Source organism: Protopterus annectens, chromosome 1.part2 (genome assembly GCF_019279795.1).
Source record: "Protopterus annectens isolate FY-2018-M chromosome 1.part2, PAN1.0, whole genome shotgun sequence".
NCBI classification, from domain to species: domain Eukaryota; kingdom Metazoa; phylum Chordata; order Ceratodontiformes; family Protopteridae; genus Protopterus; species Protopterus annectens.
This window is the reverse complement of record NC_056727.1, coordinates 111,142,000-111,155,199: the sequence shown is the minus strand read 5'-3', so window position 1 is coordinate 111,155,199 and position 13,200 is coordinate 111,142,000. Positions and strand designations below refer to the sequence as shown.

At 40.5% G+C, this 13,200-nt stretch overlaps 1 protein-coding gene across 1 annotated transcript in view; it reads right to left on the bottom strand.

Annotated features, from left to right (window-relative positions):
• The window catches only part of ACYP2 (acylphosphatase 2), a 314,111-nt gene that overhangs the window by 222,947 nt on the left and 77,964 nt on the right, over nucleotides 1-13,200 (bottom strand). Inside the window, exon 2 of the mRNA XM_044060241.1 lies at nucleotides 1,197-1,213. Within this exon, the coding sequence (XP_043916176.1) occupies nucleotides 1,197-1,213 (17 nt within the window). The remainder of the gene's footprint in view (nucleotides 1-1,196; nucleotides 1,214-13,200) is intronic.

The following is a 13,200-nucleotide window of genomic DNA, read 5'->3' as shown; positions in this document are numbered from 1 at the left end:
GGACAGGCTTAAATCACTATCACTCTACTCTGTATCATACAGATTGCTCAGAGGTGATCTGTGTCTCACCTACAAGGCAATCTCAGACCCTGCTCTACCAGAGATGCTCCATATCCGTAAGTCTAACTCCTCATGTAATACCCATATGAAAGGCTTAAATCTAATATGTGACATTAACAAAACCTGCTGGAGAGACAGGTTTGTCTCCCAAAGGCTACCCCGTCTCTGGAATAGACTTCCCATACACATCAAACAAAGTATGTCGCTGACACTCTTCAAGCGGAACCTTGATGAGTGGCTAGGCAACCACAAATTTGTCCCAGGGGTTCCACTTGTATCCCTCATTGACAGGGGTGACAGATGTTGATTGAGGTTTCTCTTTTGGGGATAAAATCTTGGCTAGGCTTATAAGGGCTCCAGAGCCATTAGCCTAGTAATCTCCTATGATCCTATACATATATATACAAGTTGCAGGGGTTATGAGGGGTACAGCCCTCCATGTGGGGGTATGCCTCCCTGCAAATGATGTTTTTTAGGTCATTCAGGATTTTGTGTTTCAACCTTATGTGGTCAATATTTGTGTTGCCAGTATTTTTGTCCTTTGGGATTATGAACATATTCCTCTCTATGGCACATGCATGGGAGACATTATGTACCAAATAATAAAACTAAGGGAAGACACAGTGTTCCAACCTTTCAGGTGTATACATCCTTATTACATTATATATCATATAATGTTATTATAAGCCACCTTATAATTAATGTACTGCTTGAATAGCTGCAGCACCCTTATAGGAAGGATCACCACATTTCAAATATTAGCTGTAAGCACAAGAACACACTGATCCTCAGGGTTCTGTAGTTCAAGTTGCATAGACGTGTGTGTGTGTGTGTGTGTGTGTGTGTGTGTGTGTGTGTGTGTGTGTGTGTGTGTGTGTGTGTGTGTGTGTGTGTGTCTGCATGCGCACGCCCATACATATTATTATGTTAATACATACGCAAGCATGTATGTACTTATTTTTTAATTATTTACACAATGCAATGTGAAAGCAGATGTTAAGCAGGACTTTAAGGTGTTATTTCAGTTTGAAAGATAACTTCTTGAAAGGTGACAAAACTGAGTAGACTATACACCAAGAAATATGAGAATCTGTACATCCATTTCATACGTCTTCCTCAATTTTTTATCATCTTACCATTCTGAAGCAAACACCTGTTGAAAGATTAAAATAAGAGTTAATCCAAATGCTATCATCTTCAAAACCTTTCATTCAATAAATTACCATCTGCATTAACACTGCTTAAAACAAACTATTACATAAAGTCTCATTGCAGAAATGACAGCATCTTAAACATGTCATTAAGCTTACGTGAGGTACGTGTCATCTACAAATGCCATAAAAAAATAATGCTAAGTAAACAAATAAAACAAATCAGGACAACAGTATATCACAAGTCCATCATTCAGAACTTTGCTTTGAGGGTATGCAAATTGCATACATGCTACAGCCAAAAATGTTATTTCTGCTGGAAGATAACAAGGGACTCTTTCAAGCCATTGACTGCAGTATGTCAAGGAACAATGCTGCTGACAGTGTGACACAACTTTAAGTTACTCGGTGACTGAAAACATTGGTTGAACAATGCCTTTCTAAGCCTCTAACTGACAAAATAGCTCTGGTGAAATCAGCTTTTAAAGCATGGAGGAGGGACTATCCCAATGTCTATTCCCTAAAGATGTAGCATTCTCCAAAGCTGCAACATAGTCATGGAACAGCCTATCCAGCAGGTAAGGATCACCAAAATACAGCAGTGTATTCAGGAGGGAACGTAGGGAACACATAAAAAGCTTGTAGTTATAATTAGTTGTAACGTGTATCTGTCAGATGTTGTGATTTAGGCAGCGTAGTATGCTTTCTGTCCTGAGAGTTAGCCTTACTCTTTTCAGACTCGGTGATCTTTTTCAGAGTTAGAACTGTTTAAGGGCACATGCCAAATTACATAACTCAACTAATCATGTACAAAGATTCATTATCATTCATTAAATGGACTCTAGCACCTAAGTGCATTCTGTTCTCAAAAAAAAAAAAAAAAAAATACAAAGCATTCTTCATTCTGAATCTCTCCCATAATGTATAAAGTGCTATAGTTTTTAATGCTCAGAGCTGAGGGTATGTTGTAACTCTTTTTGTGATTTTTTTAATGTTCTACAGTTGCTGAATCAGCCACATCTTTGTTTGATACCAGATTTATTTATTTAAAGAGAGAGTTTCAAAGTTTACAACTGTGAATGGACAACTTACCTCTCAAGCTCTTAAGACAAAAATAATGGGAGAACAAAGGCTCCAAAATAGGGACAGACTTTAAATACTGCTCTTATACACTTAGAAAGTTGCTAGAATAACAGGTTTTCTATTAACATGCATTTTCTGAAGGATGTGAAGTCTAAAACTCATATATCTGTCATGTAGTGACTTCAGTCTTCAGTGATTTGCCAGAAAACCAGAAACTGCATGAGGAACAGACCAAATGTATTAGGCAAAAATCTGGATATTCTGCGAAGTTAAGAGGTATGATGGACAATGGCATATGTGGACTATACCATGTAGCTGACACACCTACTAAGGATATGTTTATTACTCCTACTTGTCTAGCAGTTTGAATGACTTTCTTAATTTTAATATCTGTCATACTGCACACTTACTCTGACACGTTATTTACTAATTGAATATTTGCACCTGTGTTGCATCATATTTTGCTTACTTTATATAAATTGTTGCTACCATTTAGGCTAGAGTCATGGTTGGATCCAAGGATCAGCCCACTTACCTGGTTAAGAAAGATTGAATATAGAGGACTATGACTGGATCGCTGATCATAACCTGATTATTATGTGTTCGAGACATGGATGCCAACAAATTCACCTCTTGAGAGGAAGCTCGAGAGGCGAATCTTGACATTCACGTCGAGAACACATAATAAAGGGTTATGATTGGAGATACGATCATAATTCTTTGTAGTGTAGGGTGCTTTATCTGCTTCAAGTACTACTACTTACCGAAAAAAATGCTGTGTTTTTACTGGCTTCCAAACCCATAAAGCACTTAGCGAGTGCTGTCAGAAAGACAGTATAACACAGTCTCTTATGTTTACACTCACCTTGCAATGCCTCTCAAATGTCCAAATTTTCACAAATTGTTCAGATATTTGTCTGTTATGTTTGGTCTGTTCTCATAAAATCTTTGGTTTCGGACAAATCTCTGAGGACTGAAGTCACTAAATTATGGCATACATTTCAGTTTCAGACTAAGTATTCTTCAGAAAATGCAGGTGAACACAAATCCTGTTATTTTAGCTACTTTCTAAGTTTATAACAGGAAAGTACGGACACATTACCAGTACGGACAGCAGACAGAAAAAAATTGTTTTATTCTGCTGCAGATTTGACTACCTAGCATTAGATCTGACATTAACAAGTTAAGCAGGGGGCTTGCAGAGGCTCTGCTCCCAAGGACAATGTATTTCTATTTAAATTTGTGAAATTTTAGCAAGCTAACTGTTCATTGGATATTTCCATACAATACTGAAGATGAAGCTATGCATCTTAGTTTCTCAACCTATGTTAAAAAAAAATAAAAATGTTGCTTAGTTAAAACCAGTATTTTTATTTGCATGGAACAAAATCAATTTTTGTAATGTAATATTATCTTCAGTAAAGTCTGTGATGCATGCAACAATCAGATGTACTTCTAGTCTCAGGTCCATTAGATTACTTTTGAAGAAGACTACATAAACAATCTTAACATACACAAATGGGCTTAGTGTGATGTATCAACACAAAGAAACACAGTTAATATACTGCTATTTGGGTGTCTGTGAAATGAAAAGTGACACTACAAAGTTTATGCAATGCCTGATGTGGTGGAACTTAATCAGAAAAAAGTTTAAAATGCAGACATCTTAGCAACAGGAAACAGGCAAAGTTGAAGTGCAAGACAGATCTGAGTGCAACAGGGGGTCTCTGACTACATGCTGACTACAGCTAAAGGAAAATGTACAGAGACAAAAAGAGGCAGACAGTATAACAGAATCTCAGATATGATCTGTCATAAACTCTCTTGACTGAGAAATTGGTGCCAAGATAGAAATACATATAAAGCCTGCCAAAGCCAAGTCTGGAACTCCTCTGTACACATACCTGCACACATCAACAAGAACAGAACAGAACCACAGATGAGAAGCATATACGGGCATATCATACCTCTAAAACTCTTAGCTCAAAAAAAAAAAAAAAAACCTAAAATAATGGGAGAACAATGGCCCAAAAATAAGGACAGATTTTAAATATTGCTCCTACAAACTTTGAAAGTTGCTAGAACAACAGGATATGTATTAGGATACATTTCCTGAAGGATATAATGTCAGAAACTCAAATACATGTCATTATTTAGTGACTTCAACACTCATTGATTTGCCAGAATATCACAAATTGTATGAGGACCAGACCAAAAACATGAGGCAAAATTCTGAACATTGTGGAAAACTCTGGGCAGTTGAGGGGTTTGTGGCAAGTGTAAGATACAATGAACATCTACTCTGTTAGGTCAGTTAAAATAAGAGGTCGGTTCTAATACTCACTTAATGGAAGCACTAGTGTCAAGGTACATGTTAAGTCCAATTGCAGAAGCCTTATGCAGACTACTGACAAGGGGAGTATAAACTTAATCGTGCCAGACAGGTAACCTTGTACAGCACTAAGGAAACATGGAAAGAGGAAGGATGGAATGTTACCAAACAAGAGGTGTCAACTAGCATGCAGTGAATGCTCTAAAAGTGTTCAGAAGGGACTGTCTTGAAAAAGAACTGGGAATTAAGTGATCATACAGTAGTCAGAGAAATAACCTGGACAGGCAAGATAAACGGATGACCATACAGAAAAGTATGGTTGAAAATGATCATAAAGGGATTTTACATGACATAATCTGAAAGTGTCTAAATTAGCTGTCTGAAAGGTGCAGTAGGTTAATTGCCTTAAATCCAAAGGAAGACCAAATGCAGGAAAGGGTACTTCAGGGCAGATAGTGCTGCCAGAATGGACTTAGCAGCAAACTTTTCCTATGGTTTTGAAGGTTACGGAGAAAATGGTAGTAGAAGTGCTATGCCCATGAGTAGGAAGATATAGAGAATGCACTGTAGCATATATACATGGCCAGGGAACTATGCCACCTGCCTGCTAGATAAGGGTCCTATGGAATGGACAGACTCTGAAAAACACTCTCTATGAAGGACAACGTGCTAAAAAAAGGACACTTTGCTGCCAGAAAGTCTTTCCAAGAAAGGAAAGGAGGAAATGGCTAATAAATAGAAAGAAGTTTAATAGGAAACACAGCACTGGGGGCTAATTAGGAAACAAGATACACCAACAGTAGGCTGATATAGAGATTTCAGAGCAAATATAAACTAAATTTAAGTGCCACTTAAAAAGTAAGGTGAAGGTACTCAGGAAATGGTCTGCTTGGCCAAAAGCTAGGTCACTGTGTAACTGACAGCATGGAGGAATGGGATACTGATGGGAAGGACAATGTAACATCCAGTATAATTATGAAGTTCGATTCCAACTGGCAGGCAATGTACAACAACTATCTGCACAGACTGTTTGTGCAGATGAGGTTAAATGAGAAAAAAACACACGTGAATCACAATTTATGAGATGGGATGTTGGAGTGGGCATGAGACAGGGCAATCTGAGGTCAGACAAGTTGTTGTTGTTTGTCTTTCGGCTTTTCCCGGTTAGGGGTCACCACAGCAGAACTCCAGTCTGCTAATGATTGGCAGTTGGTTTTTATGGTGTCGAGTTGCCAGCCCAATGACCAACCTTCAACGAAGGCACACCCATTCAGCGCATGTCTTTCAAATGCTCACTCGACCGCGGGAAGGACATGCAGACTCCACACAGAAGGCACTCCCAACCCAAGCCGAGAATCGAATGGGAGAGAGCCTCTTGCTATGAGGCAACATTGCTACCGCTACACCACCGTGGCAGAAATACTTAAAACACGGCATTGTGAGAAGTGTATACCTGCTTGTGCTGTGTGGAGAAATATATTATGTGAAATATACCTCAATTACTCACTAAAACAGGACTCCTGAACAAACAGTAGGGTTATGAGCAGTAACTAGACTATACCCAGCAGACGCATGTCGTCCTCTAATCTGGGGGAGAAGATTTTACATCCTCATTTTGAGACATTATTCACAGTGGACATAATCCTGTCTGCAAAATCATACTGCTGCAAGCAACTTAAAAAGTCTGGATTTTTAATCTTTCTAGAAACAAGTGCAGACAGAAATTTTATGGAAAAAAACAAAAGGTGAGAATTTAAAGATGTACCTATGGGACCACTGTTGGGTCCTACAGGATATATCATGTTGGGTCCTATAGGATATTTTATGTTAATATATGAATGCTATTCCTGTATGACTGAAGGTCCTGCAGGATAAACGTATTAAGGGTAGAAATTCTGATTCCTCTGAGATACACAAAAAGAATGTACAAAGGTGCTAGGAATTGCCTGATGCTCTGAAATTCATCTGACAACCTATACACATCAGTGAACCTCCTGGACAAAACGACTGTGACAGGTAATAATCTAATTTGTTCCTCTAAAAAAACTAAGGTGATAGCAATGCATAACCATAAAACTAAACATCTACTTGAAGCAGGAGCCAATTAACTCATTTAGGACTGTCCGCCAAGGTGGATAAGGTAGACTGTCTGAGAACAGATCTGCACTATAACAATGTGATCCTTCAGAAAGAAGTACCTATTTTGAATAGTAATATAGCTAAAAGCAGTTTAGGAAAGAGAAAAGATGGCCCAGCAGTAACAGGAGATATACAAGGATGACATGCATATATAAGAGAAATCATAATGTCATAGGGGATAGAGTTAGACACACTAGGAAAAGAGCAAACAGAGACAGGAGAGAGAAAGAGAAAGACAACCCTCTTAATATGATAGACAACGGTGGTTACCACTATTTGAGTTTATGAACAGCTAAGATTGTATTATGCTGGAATGAGGAGATTGCAAATTAAGTACGAATCCTGAACATCTACAGGAAAATAAGCTACCAAGTTAGTATTGTTTCAGTGAAACAATATGTTCTTGGAACATGTGCTAACAAGGGTTGCCAGTGCCATTAGGTGCAATCAACATGGAATTCCAGAAGTCAGCACACTTTCTAGGTGCCTAATGAGAACAAAAGCCACACCTTCTGAAGAACAATTAAAAGATATACATTATACAACGACTCCCCATTAATATTCCAAAATGTGCACGCTGATTGGTCAGCGTGCACGTTGTAAATTAGACTTATACTAATGGAAAAAGGTCTGGTTGCCCGGACTTTTTCCATTAGTATGTCTTTTTTTACAGCAATGGAGAAAGCAAAATCTCCGTTGCTTTTTACACACTGTCTCGCTATGTTAAAGGAGTTTAACATAGCGAGACAGCTTTAAAAAAAGTAATGGAAATCTTCCTTTCTCCATTGCTTTTTTTAAAGCTGTCTCGCTATGTTAAACTCCTTTAACATAGCGAGACACTTTGTAAAAAGCAATGGAGATCTTGCTTTCTCCGTTGCTTTTTTTATAGCTGTCTCGCTATGTTAAATGAGTTTAACATAGCGAGACAGCTTTAAAAAAAGCAACGGAGATTCTCCTTTGCTTTTTTTAAAGCTGTCTCGCTATGTTAAACTCCTTTAACATAGCGAGACAGTTTCTAAAAAGCAACAGAGATCTTGCTTTCTCCGTTGCTTCCACCCACAGCTCTGATGTACAGCGTAAGCATATGTATGCGCAGTACATCAGAACTACTGCAGTATACCAGAAAGCTGTGGAAGGGCAGCAAGGAGACATTATACAATGCCATTATTTAAGAAAACTAATTATTTTTTTTCTTAAATAATGTCATTGTATAATAGCAATAATCCACTTCTGGGTGTGTATAATGCTGGATTTACCCACAGTTGTCTTTGTTTGGCCACTCGGAATTCGTCCTCATGACCAAACCACACCAACCGTGGGTAAATCCAGCATTACCCACACCCAGGCGTGGGTTATTGCTATATTCATTGTGTAACTACGGGTAGTCCAAAGTGATTATTTTGAAGGTCAGGTCATCCCTTACCAACTATTCTAATATTATAAAGAATTATACCCTTACACTGATACACTGATTTCATAACAATAGAAGAGCTATACATCCATTAGCTATACCCCATCTGTGGTTATCTAAGACAGTGAAAAGTGAAGGTTTAAGTCATAAACTAAACTTTATATCAAAACAGAACACTTACTTTAACTGACAAGAAGTGAAAGTTCTACTCTCAGACAAAAATGACATAATCTGATGTAAAACTACATTTTGTCAACTAACCTCCCACTGACAGAAAAGGAAAGTGATGAAAGCAAAGGTGCTGGATTCAGCCAAAGACTTACACGCACTTGAACAAACACAAAGTAAGTGATTGTTTCTGCCTAAAATTTAAAAAGGGCAGTGCTAAAATTAAGATTCAGCACTTAAAACACCTCTCCTCATAAAAGGAAAGGGGATGGAAATCCAGAGATATAAATAAACTGGGGTTAGAATCCATCTGAATGTGTGCTGGGGTTGAATGGGTTGGCCCTAACAGACTAACCCCAAATGGCTGACAGACAGCTCTAGTTTAAAATAATCAAAATCAAACACTCATACAGAAGTCTTGAGTCCAGCAACCTGACCTAGAAGTCCAGGAAGTCAACACTGGAGTTGCAATGGTTGATCTCAAGACCATCCTCCATATCTCAGTGCAGGGGAAGACCTCAAAAACAGAACTAATGAATAATGGTAAAGGCTGAGGTCAGCTTCAACCTAATGATGAGTTATGGGCAAGAAGTGCTGATTCTTAGGATAGCCTGGAGGTTCAACCTCTAATCCTAAGGCAGATGTCAAACCTAAAACTGCTTTTAAGTCTAAACATGAGGTTGATCCTGAAGACCAAGTATAAAATCAAAAGATGTTAAGTTGGCCTTGAGCTGTACAGATAAAACACCTCAAATGACACCAAAATCTAAAACAGGATGGTGAGAAAGACTAAAAAAAGAACTAAAATCCATTTGATTCATTTCAAAACTGACATACCAGAACCCTAAAAGTACCAAAGTAGCCAACCTAGAAACTAAAACAGACTGAAATAAAACATAATTATCTAACAAGAATGCCATGAAGGAGTTAAGCTTAAGACCCTGGAGCACTGGAACATTTCTAATTAAATACTTACTTTTCAAACTGTCAAGCTTATATCCACAGAACTTTGTTTAAAAGAACCATGAAGTGAAAAAAAAAAAAAAAACAACACATCATATACACATGAAACCCTGCTTACTTAACAGGCTGCTAAATTACTATTAAATGTACACTTGCAAAGATTCTAAACAAATAAAGAAAACGGTGAATGTCAAGAATGGGTGGTGACATCTTTATCAAATATACGGAATAAAACTGCAAGTACTGACCTAACAGCAGATGACACTGATTTCAGAACTAACCAAGCAGAAAGAATTACTTTTTTGACAGAACTACAAATAAAAATGATGACAATATCCTTAAAAAAACAACAAACAAAACAGTAGCCTGGTGCCATTTATAGATGTAACCATCTCTACACATGGAAAAAGAGATCTTGGGAGAGATTCTTATTTGCACAGCACTGTGGGTAAAAGAGGAGGGTCCATACAAGTTGGAAAAGGTTTATATGTCAGGCTAAATCCTGAAGGTGATTGTGAAAAGTACAGTTGTGTACACTTACCATAAATGTAGATGTTCGAGTGTATTCACTGTTGCAGTCATCACTTGTAGGTTATCCCTGCTGGGTAGCCCTCGGCCTGCCCGAATACCAGAGTAAAGAATATCCCTCCTGCGTTGGCTGCAGGTCACCTGAGATTGACGGCAGGTCGTCAGGGCTATAAAGGGAGGCAGCTGGCACCATTACATCAGTTTTTTCTTGCCCCCAACCTATAGGAGCCCTGCCCAGAAGGCCTGAAGAAGGCCAACCTGGGGTTAGCCATTAGGTATAACTAGACATGAAGGAAACAAAAAAGGGGAAAGGAGGGAGAGAAACATGACTGCAACAGTGAATACACTCAAACATCTACATTTATGGTAAGTGTACACAACTGTACTATGTTCTTCATGTTTCACTGTTGCAGTCATCACTTGTGGGAAGATTCCCAAAGCTGAAAAGTAGGGTGGAAAGAAGGAAGGGAAGCAGTTGAAGAATAGGCTTGCACTGCTCTAAGTGGAAGCCACTGTGCCCTGCAGGACTGAAGCCTGCCCAGGATTTGGAGTAAAGTGGCAGTTGGTAGTTTTTTGTGAAGGTGTGAACAGATATCCAGGTGGCAGCTTCTAGAATATCCTTGGTAGGGATACCTCTGAGGAAGGCAGTGGAAGTTGATGCTGCCCTAGTGGAATGGCTTCGGACAGGTTTGGGAAGTATTTTCCCATGGGAGGAGTAGCAGAAATGGATGCAGTGTGATATCCATTTAGAAATGGTCCACGTGGATATAGGTTTCCCCTCTGCCCCTGGAGTGAAACTGGCCAGCAGCTGGCCAGTCTTTCTGAAAGACCAGGTCCTATCCAGATAGTATCTAAGCTGTCTTTGCACATCTGTGTGTAGGATCTTTTCCCCCCTATTTTATGGGTTTGGAAAGAAGGTAAGGAGATGGACAGCCTGATTAAGAGTCACATTAGATACCACCTTGGGCATAAAGGAGGGACTGGTTCTAAGAAACACCCTGTCTGCATGGAAGATAATGAAGGGCTCAATGGCTATGAGGGCCTGCAGCTCGGAAACCCTCTTGGCTGAGGTTATGGCCAGCAGGAAGGCAGTCTTCCAAGAGAGGTGCTTTCTTTTTGCTGAAGCAGCTGGTTCAAAAGGAGGTAAAGTCATTTTTTTCCAGTACCCAATTCAGGTCCTATGCAGGAGTGGGTAGCCTTCTAGGTGGTCTGATGTGTGACACCCCTCTAAGGAATTGTTTTAACAGGGGGTGAGAGAACAAGGGTTTTTCTGTGGGGGAATGAGCAGAGATAGCTGAGGCATGAAGTTTGATGGAGAAGTATAATAATCCCTTTTCACAAGCTCCGCCAGGTAATCTAGAACCAAACTGAGAGTGGCATAGGTGCTACTTGTATCCTAAGCATGGCACCAGGCAGTAAATCCTTTCCATTTTGCAGAGTAGGATTTCTGGGTGCTGGGCTTCCTGGCCTCCTTAATGATATCCAGAACCTACTTGCTCAAAGCTGGCCTGATATCTGCCTCTGGGGTATAAGCCATGCGGATAGACTGAGTGTTTGAATATTTGGATGCAGTAGTGACCTTTTTTCTTGGGTTAGCACTTTTTCTGTGAGAGGCAGGCCCATGGGTTGCTCCTTGGTCAGGCTTAGGAGCAAGGGGTACCAGTGCTGCCTGGGCCAGTTTGGGGCAATGAGTATAGCTCTTGGCCCTTCCTCCCTGATCTTTAGAAGTACCCTGGGAATCATTGGGAAGAGAGGGAAGGCTTACACAAACAGGTTGCCCTAGTGGAAGGAGACAGCATCCACCTTCTAAGCTCGTGGGTGGAACTCCCTGGTGCAGAACCTGGTCAACTGTCTGTTTTCTATGGATGCAAAGAGGTCTACCTCTGGCATTCCCCAGAGGCATATGATGCTGAGAAAGGTTCCTTTTGTAGCTGCCATTCGTGGGGGTTCAGGACACTTCTGCTGAGGTGGTCTGCTATGGTGTTGTGCTCCCCTAGGATGTACTGGGCTATCAGATGTAGTCTCAACATTGAGGCAGTCTGCCAGATTAGCATGGCTAGACGACAAAGGGGGTAGGAGTGAATTCCCCCCCTGCTTGTTGATGTACCACATGACTGTGGTGTTGTCTGTTTTGATCAAGAGCACTCCTGGTCTGAAGTTGGCCTAGAAACCTGTTAAAGCTCTGTGCACCGCCATCATTTCCTTCAGGTTGATGTGGAGGGCTAGATCCCTCTGATCCCAGTGCCCTGAGTGCACATGTTTCCTAAGTGAGCCCCCCAGGCCATGTCTCAGGCATCTGTGGTGATGGTCTGGCCCTGGGGAAGGGTGGTAAATGGTAGACCCCTGTTCAGGGTACAGACTTCTGCCCACCATAGGAGTTCCTTCCTTAAGCAGGAAATCAGAGGTAGCTGTAGTTCCAGTGACTGAGCATGTTGGCACCATAGGTTTTTTTAGGTACCATTGCGGTTTCCTCATGTGTAGCCTGGCCAAGGGCACCAGCAGGATGCCATGTACACTAGTGCTTGCAGAAACTTCCTTGCTGTGAGGTGTGTCCTGTGAACTAACTGGGAAAAGTAGAGAGGGAGAAAGCTCTCTTTTCCTGGATAGAGAAAGGCTCTTTGGGTGGATGTGTCCAAGAGAGCTCCCAAGAAGATTATCTGTCTTGTGGGCTGGAACTGGGATTTTTCCTTGTTGATGGTAAATCCCAGAGAGGTTACAAGGGTTTGGACAAAAATGAGATCCTGCAGGAGTTTCTCCCTGTTGTCCGCCTGGATGAGACAGTCGTCCAGATAGGGGTAAATCTGTATGTTCTTCTGTCTGCAAAAGGCAATGACAGGAGCCAGGCACTTGGTGAAGATTCTGGGAGCAGTAGATAAGCGAAAGGGCAGAGCAGAGAATTGAAAGTGCTCTGATCCTGCTCTGAAGCGTAGTAAAACTCCTGCAGGACTCGCTTATGGGAATATGGAGGTAGGCATCTTTCTGATCTAGGGTCACTAGTCAAGCATTTGGTGTCAGCATTGGCAAGAGTTTTTGGAGTGTTAGCATTCTGAATTTTGGCACTAGGAGGGGCAGGTTTAAATTGGATAGGTCTAGAATAGGGTGCCAGGTGCCCTCTTTTCTGGGTACTAGGAACGACCTTGAATAAATCCTTTTCCCACTTGTTCATCTGTTACTGGCACCACTGCCCCTTGAGCAAAGAATGTTTTGAATTTGGCAGAGAGGCCTCTGTCCTCTGATTTGCTGGTATGTCTGGATAACCTGTTAATCTTGGGTTCTCTTTAAAAGCGACTCTGTACCTATGGGAAATGATTTTTAGGACCCACTGATCTGCTGTGATAGTCTGTCACTTATCTATGAATAGGGAA